The sequence below is a fragment of the Carettochelys insculpta genome, chromosome 20, assembly GCF_033958435.1.
Source record: "Carettochelys insculpta isolate YL-2023 chromosome 20, ASM3395843v1, whole genome shotgun sequence".
Lineage (NCBI taxonomy): Eukaryota > Metazoa > Chordata > Testudines > Carettochelyidae > Carettochelys > Carettochelys insculpta.
In genome coordinates this window covers 9,203,628-9,222,899 of record NC_134156.1, presented here as the reverse complement: position 1 = coordinate 9,222,899, position 19,272 = coordinate 9,203,628, and the positions used below count along the sequence as shown (strand labels likewise).

The 19,272-nt window shown below is 45.9% G+C and overlaps 1 protein-coding gene across 3 annotated transcripts in view; it reads right to left on the bottom strand.

The window, feature by feature from the left end:
* HID1 (HID1 domain containing) overlaps positions 1-19,272 on the bottom strand; it is a 52,169-nt gene that overhangs the window by 23,283 nt on the left and 9,614 nt on the right. For all 3 annotated transcript variants that reach the window (XM_075014920.1, XM_075014921.1, XM_075014922.1), the window contains 4 exons: positions 14,592-14,741; positions 13,191-13,361; positions 8,207-8,320; positions 145-251 (listed from right to left, as the gene is read on the bottom strand). In XM_075014920.1, coding sequence (XP_074871021.1) covers positions 145-251; positions 8,207-8,320; positions 13,191-13,361; positions 14,592-14,741 — 542 coding nt within the window. The remainder of the gene's footprint in view (positions 1-144; positions 252-8,206; positions 8,321-13,190; positions 13,362-14,591; positions 14,742-19,272) is intronic.

The window sequence follows — 19,272 nt, the reverse complement described above, 5'->3', positions numbered from 1 at the left end:
CCACAGCAAATGACAATCCTGGACACCTGGGGAAGGCAATGAGCTGATCCTAGCTTCACGTAAGTCTCCTCGTGGGCTCTGGATCACCTGAGCCTCCCAGCACACAGCCTTAGTGCATTACTTTGCACCTCTGGACTGGCTTACCGGTTTAAATCATGGTTGTAGTTGGGCGGAGGAGAGTGAGCAAAGCCCACCCCAGCCTCCCAGATGTATTCACAGCTGTCAATAGAGTGGATATCCTCTGCCGAGTCCTGTGGAGAACAGAGAGGTCAGAGCTCCAGCACACAGAGGTTTGAGTCAACAGCTTCCGAGGGGATGCTGTAAGATGTCTGCACGGTGGGAAGCCATAGCACTAAAAAGTCACAACATATTTTACCCTTACTTGTTGCAAGTATTATCCTCTTCTCTCCCAAACACTCTCCTGCCCTGCCCCACCCGCCTGCAAAAACAAACAGTGCTGGAATCTGGAATATCAGCTCCACGGGGCAGGGACTGTCAGTTCATTATGTGGATGTACAGCACCTAGCACAATGGATCCCCAAGCCCTGCTTGGGCCCCTTGGCCCTACCACAATCAAACAACAGCACTATTATCCAAGCAACTTTTTCCCCTCGCTCTGCTGACACCTGGCATTGTCTGCAGCATGGATCTAGAATTCCTACCTTCCCTCCGCATGCACCATTGCAACAATGGGAGATTAACTCCAAGCCATGACCCCTCCTTTGCTAGAGGACGGTGCCTGTTTGGAACTGGATCCCCCTCACAGGCAGTTTGTGGAGATAAATTGCCTTTCAAAGCAGGGTGTTCATTCTTCAAGAGCAGCAGGGGTAAAAGGGCTCAGATGAATGTATTTATACCAAGGGCTTTTGGCCCACGTGAATTGTCCCTCTCAGTGCTTTGAATAGGTTACTTTTCTGTGCTGCCTCCCTCCTGGTGCAATCAGGAGCAGGAGTTCACGGGACAACTCTTGCTGAATTAGCCTGAATTCCCATCAGAACAGCCACAGTAGGTCAGATCAAAAGGTCTGTTTAGCCCTGTCTCCTGTCTTTTGACATTGGCCAAGGCCAAGTGCTCCAAATAAATGGAACAGAACAAGCAATCACCAAGTGTTCCATTATGCAACATTCGCTCTCGCACACGCAGGACTGCTCTTAATACAGAGCAATTTATTTCACTGCAGTATTATTAACACTTATTTACCATGCAAGGAAGTGATGGTCACCACCCTATATTGGAACCTAACTGACCACCATACTTACCTACACGACGTCAGCTGCCATCCAGAACACATCACATGATCTATTGTCTACAGCCAACCCCTAAGATACAACCTTATTTGCTCCAGTCCCCCAGACAGAGACAACACCTATACAGGATCTCAATCAAGCATTCTTTAAACAACAGTACTACCTCGGGAAGTAAAGAACCAGATTGACAAAGCCAGGTGGGTACCCAGAAGTCACCTACTATAGGACAGGCCCAATAAACAAAGCAGTAGAACCCCCACTGGCCATCACCTACAGCCCCCAGCTAAAACCTCTCCAGGACATTACCAAGGATCTACAAGCTATCCTGGATAACAATCCATCACTCCCACAGACCTTGAGAGTCAAGCCAGTCTTCACTTACAGACAGCCACCCAATCCGACCTAAATACTCACCTCCAACTACACACGACAGAATAGAAATACCAATCCCAGCCACAAACCTTGTTGCCAGCTTTGTCCATATATCTACCCAAGTAACACCATCATAGCATTAAACCGTATCAGCCAAACGATCAGAGGTTTGTTCACCTGCACATGGTCTATGCCATCATGTGCCACCAATGCCCCCTACCATGTACATTTACCTAGAGACAGTCTGATTTCGCCAAAGAAGAAATGGACACCAATCAAACTTCAAGAACAGTTACATTCAAAAGCCAGCAGGAGAGCCCTTTGACCTCCTTGGACACACAGTAAAAGACTTGAAATTTGCCAAACTTCAGCCAAAAACCCTTAAAAATAGACCCCAGCATGAAACTGCAGATCTGGGATTCACAGGCAAACCTGACATTACCATACTGGCTCCGAACAGAGCTCACTACAAAAAGTCATTTTCCCCCTTTCGGCATTCTGACCTATTGTTAGGAATTGACCACATCTACCCTGATTGAACTGGCCTTGCTAGCACTGGCTCCCCACAGAGTAATGCAACACTCCCATCTTTGTATGAGTTTACATCCCTCCCAAGCTAAAGTTTCCATTTCCTGCATCTGACAAAGTGGGCTCTGGTATATGAAAAGTTATGCCCGAATAAACACCTTTGTCTTTAAGGTGCCACAGGAGTCCTTGTTGGCTTTTCTTCCTTAATGCGCAGCAGTTCGTGTGCGATCACACCAGCATCCCTACATTCCCAGCCATGAGCTCCCACAAAACACGAGCACCTGCTCCTGCTAGAGCTGAAACAACTATAAGATCCAGAACTGCCACTGCTCCTGGAGCACCCCCTTCAGCGTCCCTGCTGACAGAGACTAGAACTCAACTGCTGCCGGAACTCTTACACAGACCCCTCACAAGAACTCCCGCTGGGACTGGAACAGCCATAAGCAACCCTATGACCCCAGCACATACAATCTCGTCCATGTGTGAGCGAGAAACAGAGAATTTCATCTCTGCCCTCTGATGACTGAGCTGCAGTCAGGTAGAGTTAGTTAAGCACAAGAGCCACGTGCAGTGAAAGACACCACACATACAGACAAAGAATTCAACCTCCACCCCTCACATAGGACAAGTGGGGAGAGCTTCAACCTTTTGGGATACATTAAGTGATGATATTATTGCCCCATTACTGTCATAATTGTTACAAGAGAGCATGAAACACAAGCTATAGGTTTCTTCGGAAACTCCCATCTCTCAATGAATTTTGCAATAAGCAAATACAGCCTAACTTGTGTCTTATTGAAGAAGAATTTTCAGTCCGCTTTAGAAAGAGAAGCTGCTGAACTCTCTTTCATATCCAAATTCGACACATTAACACGTGGGTTGAACCGGGATGCAAATTTTCTGGGACATTACAGGGCCTCTTTGGTATACTTGGCTTAATCTAAATTCTTGACTCCCCCCGCCCCCGCCCCTCTGCTCTCCGATTTGCTCACCTTGGTAAATGTTTCTGATTTGTCAACTTTTGTTACTGTTTTTGGTTCACTGTGCCTTAAATATTGAGTCTGTTCTGGTCTGGCTATGGTCTGAAGAAGTGGGTCTGTCCCACGAAAGCTCACCTAATAAATTATTTCGTTAAAGTGCTACTTGACTGCTTTTTTGTTTTGACACCCCAATTTGACGTGATGTTGACACCCCTTCACACATATATTGTAAAGGAGGGTTCCGCATTGCTATGTTTACAGGCATGGCCTAAATACCGCAGTTTTAGGGGAAAAATCAATGTAGGAAAGACCAAAAAAATCCAATAGTAGCCTAAGGTGTGACTTACAAAGGTGAAGAGCACCTACACTCTTCTTTGAAGTTCAGGCCATCAGGCTTATAGCATGTTTGCTGTGACAATACAACTTTATGAAAAGAGAACTGAGATTTGACAGGCTCCTTCTAATTCACTTGAGTTACAATCCCCAGTGAAAGAGCCTTGCAGCTGAGCTAACACTGGGTTAATGCTGTCTGCGGTTTGTAACACACGCTGGTGACAGGAACAACATATTAAAGTTCTCCATTCTTGAAGGAACAATAGAAGAGTGTTTGTTTGCCAGGATGACTATTTTCTGGAGCAGCTGATCTGTAATGATGCAATAGTGCCAGCCATTCTAGCTGGTATTTACCCACCATAACAGACCATATGGCTATTGCTGCTCTTCACCCAGCCTGTACCAGGCTATTCAGCTCCCATCTCAGTGAGGAAATCACAGGCCAATCATGTAGAAGAGAAAATTCCTGTACCATCGACTTATTAGCTTGCAGCTTGATGCCCGTCTGTCATCTTGTATGGATGTTAAAACAGATAACTGGTTATACTCAGGCCTCACCCCCAGAGCTCACCAGCAAGGGCTAGTTAACCAGCAAGCATATCAGTAAGCCTCATGCTTACTGGCTAACCGATTAACATCCCTATTTCCTTCATGACACAGACTTTGTTATGCAATGAGAAGAGGGAAGGACAGCAATTTTAGAGTTTTCCTACCCTGAAAACTTCCAAGAGAGACCCATAACAACTTCAGGGATTAACGCCTGAACATCCAACCCATCAGAGTGCAGCAGCTTAAGGCTGTTACTGCTCTGTATTGACACAATGTCACCAGAGGCAGACGCACAATCTTTCACAGCATTCACACTTTCAAGACATCTAGTAATTTAAAGTTCCTCTGCAGGATAGGCATTATCCTTGCTTTACAGAAAAGAGGAAGGCATGGAGCTTCAGCTGCTGTGAATCAGTGTAGTTCCGATGATTTCAGTGGAGCTCTGCTGACGTACACCAGCCACAGATCTGGGTGAGTGACTTGTTTCAGGTCCATGGCAGGGCCGAAAATAGAATCAAGGCCCCCAACTCCCAGGCTCAGGTAGTACTGAATCCAGAGATCAAGAGCATGAACATTTCTTCCATACCTTACTAGACTGCCCTAATATTTCCTCAAATAGCCAACACCAGCTGCCTTAGGGAGGTTAGTGGTTAGAGCTTTGGCCTTGTAAACCTAGGGTTATAAGCTCGAGCCTTGAGGGGGTCTTTCAAGGTTCTGGGCCCAGTTAGATTTAAAATATATATATATATATATTAAGGATAGTGATAGGTCCTGGTGGGAGTGCAGGGGACTGGACTAAATGACCTTTCAAGGTCCCTTCCAGCTCTATGAGATATGTATACCTCCACATATTATTATTTATTCAGCTGTATGTCAAAGGCAACAAGCTGCTCAGATGCTCTTTTGAGGAAAAATTAAGCACTATACAGATCAATTCCTCCCTCTAAGAGGAGGGCATCTTAGAAAAATCAAGGATCTTGGGTCTCAGCACTCCACTGACACTGACCCAGAAAATTAATTGACTGTCATATCTAGTTTGATGGGGGAAGTAATAGGATCTTAGCAAGATCTAGTAGGCAAGCACTTACAGATCTGATTCAATAACACCTTTTGTGATCTAGGAAGTTTGCAAAAGGTGGAGATTAAATTAAGACTAAGTAAAGCACTAACAACAAGGAATCCTGTGGTACCTTAAAGGCTAAATTTTCCCTGAAACAGACGAACACATCTTCCCCTCTGAAACTAATTACATCAGTGTTTAACACTGACATCCAAACCAAGGGCCTAATTCTAAGAGGTGCTGAGTACACCCAGCTCCAGCAGGAGACAGTGGTACACCCTCATGCTCAGCACCTTTAAAATCAGGGTCCAAATACTTTAAATCTATAGCACTGAATTTCCAGCTATTTTTACTACTTCTGTAGCTCACATTCCACTCAGTAATCCCTTATGTTAGCCTCACATTTACCTCCAGTTCCAGAGGGGCCTGGTAGGACCACTTGGAATTTCACTGATTACTTTGATTTGAGCCATTGAACCACAAGAACGAGATGATCAAAAAAATGTTACTGATGCCAAAGAACTGACACCCTGCTCCAGCAGTGTAAGTTTTCCACATGGGTAGGTATACAGCTTTGTTCATGCTAGAGCTTATCTCTGGGGCATGGTAGCTTAGCAGCAGCTTCTAGTCAACTCCTCTGGGAAAACACAATGCTGATCTTCTAAGAGATCATGATGGGTTGTTTTACTCAAAGCCCCCTTTACAGCACACGGAATGAGCACTGAGCACTGCAGGACAGACAACTCCATCATTAGGCACAGAAAGTTCATATCACAGTGACGTACCATTCTGTTGCCTACATCTGGGCAAAACAGCCCTGTGACCCTTCAAGATGACTTCGCAAGTGACTCATGAGCACTTTCATCCTAGCACATCTGTCATTAATGAATGAATGCCTGTAAAGGGTTAAATCCAGAGAGTGTGGATTCTCTGGTGACAAGCAGCCAGGTGAATCAATGGGGGGAGAGAGTGATCCTTTGAACTGAAGTAGTTGCCTGCTGAGAGGGGTATTTCTTTGTCTAGACAGAGCAGAGAGACCAAGAAGTTTTAATCCTGAGCAAGCTTAATGAATCCAGTAAATATTCAGCCACAACACAACCTGGGTATACAAGTACTTAAGTAGAAGGAAACTTTTAGGTGATCAGATTAATTTTTATTTTGAGTTTGGTGCAGCACTTCTTAGGCTGGCTGATGTATTCACCCCTGCAAACTGCAATTTCTACACTGAATCCCAGGGAAGTAATACTCTGCTTATCACTTTCTTGGTATACATTATATTTTGTTTTGTTAATTAATTACTTTTTAAGGCAATTATTTGATTCCTGTGTCCTAGAGGTGTTTCTGTGTATATCCAGGCCTAAGACTGAAAAGTCAGCTGTCAGATTGCAGCTTAACTTCTTTCTTTTGTTTTCCGTCTCCCAAGTTTGAGGTTACCCCACAGGAGACATTCCAAGTGCATCTTCCGGTGTTGTAAAGGGGTGTTTTCTCACTGGGACCATAGCAGCTACCTCCCAGGGTCAGGATCCCAACTCCTAAGGCCTGTTGACCTTGGGAAGTTTTTTTAAGCAGAGCCTATAGATGCAAAGTATTTTAAGGTCTTTTGTGGGCCGCCACCTTCTGCACTTGGAGTGTCAGAGGAGGGATCAACCCTGACAACATCTCGTACAAATTTGGTCTCAGTTGTTCTGATAACCTACTTCAGAGGAAGCTCTGAATTCCCAGCTGGATCTGCAGCCCTCTTCAGCATGGCAGGAGAGTCCCAGGGACACTGTTGGTCCAGCTTCTACAACTCCACCTTAATGGCAGAGATGGTTGAAGCAGAATGGAGCATGACATGATTTATGAAGGTTGCTTGCATCATCAGCACATGCTGCATGGCCAGCTTTGTAAGGCACAGTGCTTGTGTAGTGCCTTGTTTTCAAAGCACTGTACAAACCCCACCAATTAATTTTGCTAATCTCCACAGGCTCCCTCATCTGCAAAGACGACAACATCCACAATTTGCTCCATTCATCTGGATCCTGACAAGATGACAATGCACGTAGCAAGGGGGCACCATTTGTATGTCAGAGGTCTAGTGACCTCAGCTGGGTGATATTGTCATAATAATCCTTTGTGCTTGTAGAGAACGTTTCATTTGAGATGTGAATGTGCTTTGAATGAAGTTCAATACAGTATTATCATCACACAGAACACACTGTTGAGGTGGCATGAAGGTTGCAGGCACACATCATTGGCTTTACAAGAATGTTATCATTCAGACAACTTCAAATTTTGGACAGCCAGGACATACTAACTTAAGAAGGGACTGACTTTTGCAATGAGATATCAACTTAGAGAAATGTGCTGCTGCTCAGGAGATCTCACCCAGGAACTGCCCTTTGATTTTGTTGCTGCTCTCAGAGAGATTTTTGTTACGAGCAGCAAAGAGACAAAATGATGTTTTACACCCTGGGTGAACACTTCTATTTTGGCTTGGCAGAATCAGGCACTCCTTATCTAATTCTATTCACATTTGTATAATAATTCCACTTGAGTTGCAGGCGTAGACCACTATGACTTTGTGTGGGTTTCAGTGGAAGGCTGCAACCACAGGCTTGACTCAGTTGCACAATGCATTCTTAAGTGTTTGCTTTTGCTCCATGATCTAAGTTCTTTCCTGGCTCCCACGAACATCATGCATGAGCGCCTCTACTTTAGTGGCACGATGCTGCCCAGAGTAGATGTATTTCAAACCAACACATCACTAACCACTGGCCAATAGGCCAGGTTATTTTTCCCTCAGAGCTATTTACTGAGCAGCATGTTTCACAATTCATCTCTGATGTGTCTGTGCACTGGCACTCCTTCAGAATAACCTGGGCAATATACCTCATTAAGAGCCACTTCCTCAGTTCTCAGGATCCCTTTCATCTCTATTTTAACTGGATGCTCTTCAGGCTGGCACCTTTTCTCCAATCCTGTCAGATCATACCCACAATGTGCAAGGAAAGGGCTGTCCAACTTTACCCAGCTGGACAAAAGAGAAATGTCACGTGGATTGGTATGGAGAAAAGACGGCTGCCTTATAAGAAACTCAACCAAAGCCAGGCCCCTGTTCAGCTACAGAGAGCTAAACAGTAGATCCCTCAGCTTACCACAGTACTCTTCCGATGGCTCTGGACAGTGAAATCTGGACAGAAGAGCAGATCTGCAATTGCCAGGAGCAGTGACTCAGCCAAGGGCCGGGCATTTTCATCATCTTCATCACCCTGAAAATGACAAATATGGTAGAATGCTCAAAAAAGAAGCAGTCCTGTAGCACCTTAAAGACTAAAATTTATTTATTTGGTAATGAACTTTTGTGGGTAAGACCCATTTCTTCAGATTCCTGAGAATATAGTAGAATATCTCAGTCCAAGCTTGAGTCAGTGCACAGGAATGTTACTATACCGTGGCAGCAGGGGAAGGAGAACTTTTCTCATGAGTAGACAGGAAAGAGATCACAGGGGGAAGGAGAAGAAAACAGCAAGAGGCAGGCAACCCATCTATTCGGAGGACGTGGTAGTGAGAAGCCATGGAGTGAGAAGCCATCCTGGAGAGCAGGCAGGTGGCAAATGTAGTCAGAGAGGAAGTTTCAGTGAGAAGGGACAATCAAGCAGCTGTGGAAGGAGAACTCAAGGCCTACAGATTTAGTGGCAGAGGTGGAAAAAGTGCCCAGAAAGCTACTTGAGTAGAAGTGCAGCTGCTTTCACTTCTGGGTACCTGAGTACAAAAAGGTGTGACGTGCGTACTTTTACACAAGTAGTTTTCCAGAGGGGCAGCAGTGACCTGTACTTAAGTACACCCTGCCCCCGCAAGCAGATACACTTTTGCTCAAGTAACTTTTTCGGTACTTTTCCCACCTCTGTTAAGTGGGGACATGGAGTTACCTTATTGGGCTCTGCTGGGGGGTTATAAGAAGTCAGCAGAGAGCTGCTAGTCTCCATGGGATGCTCCAGTTAATATACGTGCTGGGGAGAATTGAACCATTCACCAAAAAGGACTATAGTTTTTAGGGGAGCAAGCAGTCCCCATCATGATCAGGTGGGTGATCTGGATTATGTACAATGGGGCACAGGGACTGATGTCACCTGGCAGACAGCAAAGGTAGCAGCTGGAAAAAGCTTTTCAGAGCTGAATGTCCAGTCCAGAACAGAGGGTCTGCTACAGAGACGGGGTCATAACACTCAGCTGGGTGGGCATCTCAATCAGCCATGGCAGACCAAGCAGCTGACTGCAGAGTGTAATGTTCTCTCTGGCATTCAAAGCAAATCCCAGCCTATCAGAGGCTAGGATCACACATGGTTACTCCTCTGCAGCTGTTTCCAGGGGAACGTCTCCTGTAAGCCTCCAGCCCTGCCATTCAAAGAACATCCTGGATGTCATCTCTTCCCCAGTACAGCTAAATCCAGGCTTCTGCCAGGAGGGGGCGAGGCACAACAGCAGCTTATCTGCGACAGCCAGGCCCTGTCAGCGTGCAGATGACACAAAGCCCTTAAATAACAGCAGGCAAACTGAATGGAAATAATAGCCTGCACTGCATTGACGTCTTTAAATGCGACATTGGGGAGGCCAATAACAGGATCCCAGACACAGGAATAAGGCTGGGGGTGAGCAGCCAGCAATCAGCAGACACACTTGTAGTCTGGCTTTGAAATTAGAGATGAAACAGAGAGGCCTGGAGATCAAAAGGGATATAATAAGGATCATCTACACCACTGCAGCCCGGGCTTCCAGACAAATCACCTCCCCACTGGGGTATCTGCCCTGCAGGTAACAGTGATTCAGACAAAACAGAACAAGCCAGTAGGCAACTCTCACCCTGGAAGATGGGGAAGGTCCCTGGTTCCCAAAGGGATCTTTAGAAATCTTTAATCACTTGCACAAAACTGTGCTCTGCCTCCTTCCCCACCCACTCCTCTCCCACAGCCCCCCAGAATTTTTATCTGTCAGCCACAACCCCTAGGGATCTTCCCTTCTGCCAATCACAACCCCAATGAACTGAGGTCTAAACATCCACTCCCTCTATCCCAAAACTGACATCTGCCACCCTTTGTGCCTCAGCCACACAGAGCCCAGCCCCTTCCAGGAGGCAAGCCTGGCCAAGAAGACAATACCCAGGACCTAGGCAAAGGGTCTTTTGCAATACCATGTTGAGGGCCTTCAACTCAAACATGGGGTAGAGGCCTTCACTTCAACATGAAGGTGGGGGGCGCTCATTTCTGTCCTCTGATAACGAGCCAACAACCCTCCTCTCCAGCTGAGAGAATGGAGCCACCCTTTCACATGTACCATAGCTAATCCCAAATTGGTGGTAAGATGGGAATGAGGTCCGACTCCTGGTCTGAACTGCTGGCTTCTCCACGGAATCCTAGCCTTGAATCTGGATCTCCTGCCGCACACCAAGAACAGACTCACCCAGGTACTGCAAGGTGAGATCTGTCTGAACTGCTGAAAGTACAGCATCAACGTATCTGTCATTGAGGGACCTTGACTCATTGATTACTGTAGGCATGAGCACAAGGTGAATGGGGCAGGAGAAGGTTAACTTCAGGCATTCCTTGCCATATGCCCCACCCTTCCAAGAAGCCAGAATGCTAGCCTCAGCAGCTTCTGTGTAAGATGTAAATTCAGCTCCTAACAATGGCTTTGCTGTATCCCCACACACAGCACATCCCTTCCCAAAGCAAATCTAACAGCCCAGCTCCCACAAATGCAGCTCCAACAGGGGAGAGACTAGATCCCTGGACACTCTTCTAAACCTGCAGCAGACAAAAAGAGCAGCAATCTGGCCTCCTCTGGCTGCCCAGAACTTCCCACTGAAGAGGCCATAGGCAAAAAAAGATCAGAAGGAACAGGCTGAGACTGTGCTAGTTCCAGCTGCACCAACACCTACCCCCTTGCCAGTCTCAGTTAAATCTCAATGAAAAGCACTGCAGAACACAGAGCTTAGGACAGCAGCAGCTAAACAAATCATGCAGAGTCCAGGCCCCACATGAACCAGTCTGCACATGCAGAATCTGCAAGGACAGCGCTGCTCAGAGTTTAAGAACTGGCTGCTGAACTAGCAAGTAGGCAAGGCACAGTAACTACTGCCCACCTGACATGTCAATATTCACAGAACTAAAGATACTTTGCACTTTGTCTAAGAATCCAAAAGTGCTTCATAAACATTCTACTTTGACTCCTCCTGTGGTGAAGGGAAATGTTATTATTCCTCTTTCACCAGGAGATTAAGGGATTTACCTAAGGCTCCACAAGAAGTCAGTGGCAGAGCCAGAAATAGACATTAGGAGCAATTGTGAGTCCTTGGTTCCAGTCACTGGACTGTACTCCCACCTTAAAACACTAAAGCTCAGTTCACAAACAGACCACTGACCACGACTCTTACAGCTTCTCTACACAATTAAGTTGCACTGGTTGAATTGGAATTTGCTTTTAAAGCAATAGAGTTAAGCTGCTGCAAAAAAGCTGCATGGAACACACATTTTGATTTGCATATGCATTTTAATTGAACCTGTCTCCAATTAGCTTACGCTAAACCACAGAAGGGTCTTTTAAGGTCAAGTAAGGTGGTCTACACAGCCTTTTTACACCTGTGGAGCTATAACTATTTAAACTGAAAACTTAGGTTACATCTATGACATTACTGGATTTTAAAATCAACATGCAAAACACTATTGCAATCACAGTCCTAAGTTTTCACCAAATCTTGTGTCAAGTGAAGTGTTTAATGTGAACTGGTGATTCAGTGAATTGGCTTATGTTGCTTAAATACTTGTATCATTTTCATGTGTGAAGTTATATGTATTGGCTCCGTGCTTGTAGTTAACATTTTAGTTTGTGGGAGACCACAATGGGAGGTGTGGCGACCCACAGCGACAGGATTCCTAGCCAGATACAGCAATACTTGATTCCTATCCACAGCTGAAGAATTTAGCTGTCGACATGTAGCTCGGGAGACATGCAATGGCAGCTTGTCCAAAAAAGGACATGGACAGGTGACCTGCTCATGTGACAGGCCCCATTTTTGGATGTGCTTTCACACAAGGAGGATCAATGGATTCCCTTCCACATAGGCCAGGGTATAAAGGGGACCCTGAGGTTCCTCCATTTTGTCTTCAATCCAGCACATCACTTCAGAAGTATCACTGCTATGAACTGAGCCTGGAGGTACTGGTGACTCATCCTAACAAAGGATGTACTCCAGAGACTTTTAAGATAGCAGCTAATTCCACTACTTCAGAGACTTAAGTAGCAGCTAATTCCACTACTGCTGCAAGCCAGCATCAAGAGCTTTGTGACTGATGTATGTAATTTGATTCCTTTAATAATTTCACTCTCACACTATTCTTTTATTAATAAACCTTTAGAATTTAGATTCTAAAGGATCTGCACAGCGTACTCTTTTGGGTGAGATGTGAGTTACATGTTGACCTGGGAAAGTGGCTGGTCCTTTGGGACTGGAAGAACTTGTTCGGATTAGATGAGATTAGTTTACGTAACCTCTCATCTGTGTAAGGAGGGATATTGGTTGTGGCACAAGGGAAGCCAGAGAGTGCAATGGAGTTGCTTTTGTGACATCTTGCTGGCCAGCGTCAAACAAAGGGCTCTTTGTGGCTGGTTCGGTGCCTCATAATGGAGGACGCCCAGTCTTGGGCTGTAAGTAGCCCTGTTTTAAGCAATTTGCCCTGATTTGGCTCACTCACTATGCCCAGAGAAGCCTCCAATATTACAACACCAAAGCGATTTTCTTGTAGGAACAAGCCCATATCCACCCCAGTGACAGAAATGCTCCAACACATCAAACCACACAAAAACAAACAGAGCAGACCAGGAGACAAAGGCAGTAAAGCTGGCACTACACATGGACGATGTATGTCAGTTTGTTCCAGCTTGCAGTCTTATTGCAGGGTGAAGGAGGAGTAGGGGTTCTCTCATCAGTATGTTTGTGTTTGGAGGCTACAGCCTGCCCCTTACAAGTCCTCCCACAGAGTCTGAACCCACTGGTAAAGGAAATATTAAAACTATGCGGTCTCTGCCTCCTGAAGCTTCTCCCTCCCTCCCAAAGAGGAAAAGTCTAACTCAACAGATACCAACCCCTCCACGCCCAGCCCCAGGGACAGTCGACCAGAAAAAGCCTCTCCAGTCTGGATCCTCAAAGATGTAGGGCAGGATGCGGGTGAGGAGCCGGCTGCAGTTCAGGACGATTTGCTTCTCCTTCTCTGAGTGGCAGCCACTCTCTGCTCCCTGAACCAGCTTCTCCACAGCCTGATGGCAACAAAATAACAGCATTAATTTGGAGTTGCATGGTTTGCACACACACAGGCCCCGCTGCCATAGAATGACAAACAGTGCTTGGCTCTACTTCCCAAGGGCTTTCTATGGTCTCTATGGGGAAAAAAAAAAAAACAAAAAACCTCCTCTCAGTGCTGCAGCTAGAAACAAGCAGCTGAAACAAACAATTACTCCAAACATGCTGTGATCAAAGGAGGAATCTCTCCTGGAGCAGGATGTGGAAGCTGGGGAGCCAGATCCAGCTGTGGCTGCCCCACTCCCCAGCTTCCCCTGGCTACCCCCAGGTGCTCCCCAGCTTCCCCCGGTTCCCTCACCGCAGCACGGCTAGCCCCCAACTTCCCCCCTGCTGGGGGAGCTGGGAGCCAGACCCGTGCCGTGCCTGCCCCATCCCCAGCTGCTCTCAGCTGGGGGAGCCGGAGCTGGACCCTCACATCAGCAGCTGCCCCCTAGCTTCCCTCAGCTGGGCGAGCCAGAGCAGCAGCATGGTGGCCCCCCAGCTGGTGGAAGCTAGGGGCTTCTCTCCCTCCACAGAGCAGCCACCTCCTGACTCCCAGGTCGGGTGACCAGCCATCCCCGTTTTGATGGCACCATTGCCCTTCTCCCATATTTGGGTCAGGGAGATATGGGCACCCTAACCTTGAAGGGCAATCAGATGTCCTGATGAGGAAGCAGAACAACTGGCTCCACAAAGGATACACAACTCTTCCATATTACCCAGCAGGATCCTTAAGCATATGGAAGCTGATGCATATCTGAAGAGTTAGGGAGGTGGTGGGTGATGAGAGAACTGATCAAGTACCAGCTGTGGTTTGTGGTAAACCAAAAGAGGAAATGCGAGCAAACCGCTCATGCCATGCAGGGCAGAAAGGGAAGCTGCAGTTAACTTCAGGAGTATCCAGGGGCAAGCAGCCCTAACAAGGATCACAGTGAGAAGGGAGGGAATGGAATTACAAAGGAAGAAGCAGCAAGCACTGTCTTTTTGTCCTATATTTGTTCAGCACCCAGCACAATGGGGTTCCGGTACATGACTCCTAGGCTCCATGGTAATGCAATCGAGAGTCTCCTATGGGTGAAACTCATCCCTGTCTGAGTCAACTATGAAGCACTTCAGTGTTGGGGCTCACGTGAGAACTAGGATTGTGCTGCTGCTCTCCACAGGCATGACTCTCCCCAGTTCCTGGTGATAAGGAGAAGACACCTTACCTTATAACACAGAGTGGCCAAATTCGAAGGAGATTCTTCCCTCACTGCTCGGATTTCTGCAGCTGGCACCAGTGCAAAGACATCCTGAACAGAAGTTGCAGTGCCTGCCCAGAATTGGTCCCAGAAAGCATCATCTGTTGCCTCCACAGGCTGTGAAGAGACACACCCAGAGTTACTTATGTGAATAGCAAGGAAACACAGGGAGAGATCTCTCTATGGGGTCCAAACACAAGGTGTGCTGACTTGCTCAGCAATGGGACCAAGCTAGACATAGTCAGTGTTCAGAAACTGGAAGGAAGTACTATGCACCCTTATCAACTCATCAGTTCTATCATTGTGGCATCTCTTGATACCAAAGCCTCACCTGTTGTTAGAACACATCACTCTTATTGGACCCAGAACTACTGAACTGTACACACATTCTACAGTGAACTCCTTCATACCCGGCATTCTATCATCTGGAACTCTCAAATAACCGGCATTTTAACCACAAGTAAATTTTAGTTACGATTTCCATAAGTACAGTATACTGAAAGTAAATACAAATACAAGTACAGAATACATTTACAGTGTACAACATTACTGTTGTTGATAAGTTACTCTGCATACATTTGTTTCTTAATATCTAATCTTGTTTTTCTTTAGTGTTGTGCATTGCTAAGAATACCTCTATTACCCAGAACAGTTGAATATCCTGCAATCTCATGGTCCCAGGGCTGCTGGATAAGAAAGAGGTTACTGTATTTACGTTTTGGTGGAAGAGGACCAGAAGACACCACCCCGCTGTTTACATGGTATAGCTCCATCACTTGCTCCAACAATTACTCCTGGGAGAATTCTATGCCAAACAATTAAAAATTCTGCACCAATATAAACAAATAAATCTGCACCTATTTTAAAATTCTGCATATTTTGTTTCTTAAAAACAACAATCATGTTGGTTTCAATTACTTTGGTAATTTATTTAAACTATACTTCAACTGATGGAGAATTGGACCGGGGAAGCTTGTAAGAAATCCTCAACCCCCACATCTAATAGTAATGTAGCTAATACGGATCTTTCTAGTTATTAGTGAACAAATCTATGCAGCTTGGTGTTATATCATACACAACTGAAGAGCAAGTCAAGGCTGGGGACTCAACCCCAATATTTATATTGAGTACTGGCCATCCCTAAAAAGGTCAGTAGCAAACTATTTCTGGACCATATTTTGCTAGGAAATTATTTCAGTCCAAAAATTAGATCAATTCTAATAATTAAAGTACCCTAAACATTTATAAGGCCATATTGTCCTTTGAAATAAGACTCCTTTACGCTACTGTGGCAATGTGAAGGAGCTGTAACATTTTTATACCTGTTTCATACTCCTGGGTGAATTCACTAAGAACAGTGGGAACAATTAACTATTCATAGTAACAGAGAGGTGGCCATGTTAGTCTGCACTCCAACAAAACAAAACAAAACAAAACAGCAGAAATGGAGCACTTCAAAGCATAACAAAATGTTTACTCGGCGATGAGCTTTCGTGGAACAGACCCACTTCATCAGATCCGACTTTTAAGTGCTACATTTCTGCATTTAGCTATGCAGGCAGGCTGCTACATTCTACTCTGCCTGAGGGGAAAGAGCCAGCCCCACATCTACTTCTTCAAAACCACTCCAAAGCTGAGTGTGTCACAAGCACAGGGTCAGTCTCCGTCTCCTACACATTGCCCAGGCCCTGCCTCCAAGGTAGGGATGTAAAAGCTACTTCGTTACCCATTAAATGTGTGGTTTAACCAGTTTGCCAATTAAAGGGAGGGCAGGAGGCAGGGGTGGGTGCTCTAGCCCAGCTGGGCTGAAATGCCCCCTTCCTGCCACTGCCAGGCTGGAGCACCCCCTACCACCACACCCGCCTTCCTGCAATGTGCCCAGGCTCGGATGGGGAATACTCCGGGAAGACATGCTCAAGATCACCACAGACAGAGGCTGGAGCAGCCCCCTACCCATGACAGGCAGGGAGCTGTTCCAGCCCCCAACAGTTAACCAGAACTGGTAAGCATCAGCCATTTGGGGCGATGCTTACCAGTTAGTCTTTCATATCCCTTCTCCCCAGCAATAATAATATCTCTACCATCTTCTCTGGGTGGCCAAACCAATCTGCTTGCACTGCTGGGTAGAGAGAGTCAGGAGCCATAAGATCTGTCACCTTTATTTCCCCAGCAGAAGTTATTATTCTACAAGGAAGCAAAGAAATCTGAGCAGGCCACGAATTCTCCACATGCGCAGTATTCAAAATTCCTGCAGGAGTACTAACGTAAAACTCTCTGGCTGCATCCACAACAGCAAGTTCTTTTGGGGAAAAAAAAATGGGCCTTTTCCAAAAGAACCTGCAAAGAGTCTACACACCAAATGCGCTCGTTCAATCTGAAATAGAAAGAACACAGCACTTTTTCCGCTGGTCGTCTTCCTCTCCCAGATGAGAGAGTGCCCTTTTCCGGAAGAGTCTTTAACAAACAAAAAAACAACACATGGAGATGCCTCGGGGGCCCGTTTTTCAAAAGAGCAGTCCTCATGGCGCCAGATTTTTTTATTTGCACCCTTTCTTTTGAAAGAGCAGGGGCTGTGTGGACACTATCGAAAGAGGGGACTGATTGTTTTAATCTGCTTTTCTGTGTGTGATCTCGCTCTTTTGAAAGAAGGTTGTTTTGGAGGAGATCTTCCAGAAGAAGGTTTTTGAAATATTACTGTAGCATACACACAGCCTCTGAGTCTTGTAAGGAGCCAGTGCTAATGACAACCAAGAGAGACCAACCACATGGGCCCACGGACAGAACAGAGCGTATGCAACCTGTGATGCCTATGGCAAGTTCCATGACGTTTAAAGCATGAGGGCTGAGCTGCCTCCTTGCACTTTGCCAGTTCCTGGATGTACAGAGGAAGCTATTGTCTATACTACAGTAAGGCCTCAGGGGAGCAATCAGGGACACTTAAGCTAGAGGCACAGGGTTTAAAAAAAAAAAGGGGGGGGGTCCATACCCTCAAAAGTCTTTTGATATATGTCATGCCAAGGTGCAACTGGGACTTAGTGGGAAAGGCTAAGGCAACAGTAAAGCAGCAAAAAGCAATCAAGTTATCCCAGTTTGATGGCTCCCTGCCCCAAGAGAAACACTTCTCCCTTTCAGAGGGTGGGAACACATATTTTTCTCCAAGTCCTTTCACAGAGATCGGAACAAGGGTTACCATCCTTGAGAACAGCTTATCAGGTTTCCTCTTAATAGCCAAAAAACTTAACACTTTGCCTGTACACAGGCTTTACTTCAAAACTTCCAAAGGTCACTGACCTCCTGGACCCTAGAGTGTATGCTATCACCACCCCAGTCCTTGGAGACCCCTTAAACTCAGGCAGGCACACTGGGGGATGCCCCCTGTGGGGAAAAACTCCAGCTCCATTCTCCCCTTTACAGAGGGCTTGAGAACAAAGCAAGCTATAACTTGATATGGCATCTACACAGACACAGACCCATCTCAGGACGCAAGCATCAGATCAATTGCTTAACAGTAATTTATTCACAAAACAAAGGAAAATAAATCATACCAGTTACATCACAAAGCATACTTCCCTGGGATTCAGCTTAAAAAGTTACTGGGGGGGGCAGGAAAAAAAAAATCAAATGATTAATCAAAGCAACAGAAAAATAGTGACAGCAAGTCCAACCAAATTCAAAATAATCATAACCTGAGCATGTCTAACTATACATTTCCCTTCTACTTACATCTCTGTGGCTGATTTTGAGACAGTCAAGATATTTATGGAATTCACTTCAACTGCCTCGAAGACATCCTTCTCCCTCTGTCTTCTCTCTGCCTCCCCAACAGACAAAAGGCCTCTTAAACTGGAATTGTTCTCAGTTCAAAAAGTATCAGAGAGGTAGCCATGTTGGTCTGTAACTTCAAGAACAAAAAGTCTTGTGGCACCTTACAGACTCACAGATATTTTGGAGCATAAGCTTTCATGGGCAAAGACCCGCTTCATCAGATGCATGAGTGGGGGGTATTTAAAGAGTGGGGTCCCAGCAAAGGGGGAGGGCCAGAGCTGACAAGGTATATTCAGCAAGGTGGAAATGGCCCAATGTCAACAGTACTTATCAAAAGAGGAAAAAACAAGTCAGATCAGACAGGGGGATGTGAGCATAGCTCCCCATGAGATGCTGACAATGGCACACATCCCCCTGTCTGATCTCACTTGGTTTTTTAACTCTTTTGATAAGTACTGTTGATACTGGGCCATTTCCACCTTGCTGAATAGACCTTGTGAGCACCCTCCCCCTTTGCTGGGACCCCACTCTTTAAATACCCCTCTGAAACCATCCCCCCACTCATGCATCCGATGAAGCAGGTCTTTGCCCACGAAAGCTGATGCTCCAAAATATCTGTTAGTCTGTAAGGTGCCACAGGACTTTCTGCTGAGTTCAAAAAAAGTCACTCCACTCCCATTGGATCGCCTGGGTTCAAGTTACCTGAGGAAGCAATTAACCCCCTCCCTGCAGCCATTCGTGACACCACCTAAACTCAGGGAAGTAACTCTGGGAGCTTTGGGTTCCAATTTTATTCCCAATTAAAAATTAGAGGCACTTAGTCTGTAAATCAGAACAATGATTCTTCAAACTACTTTCTCTCTGGGGCTTGCATCATTACCTC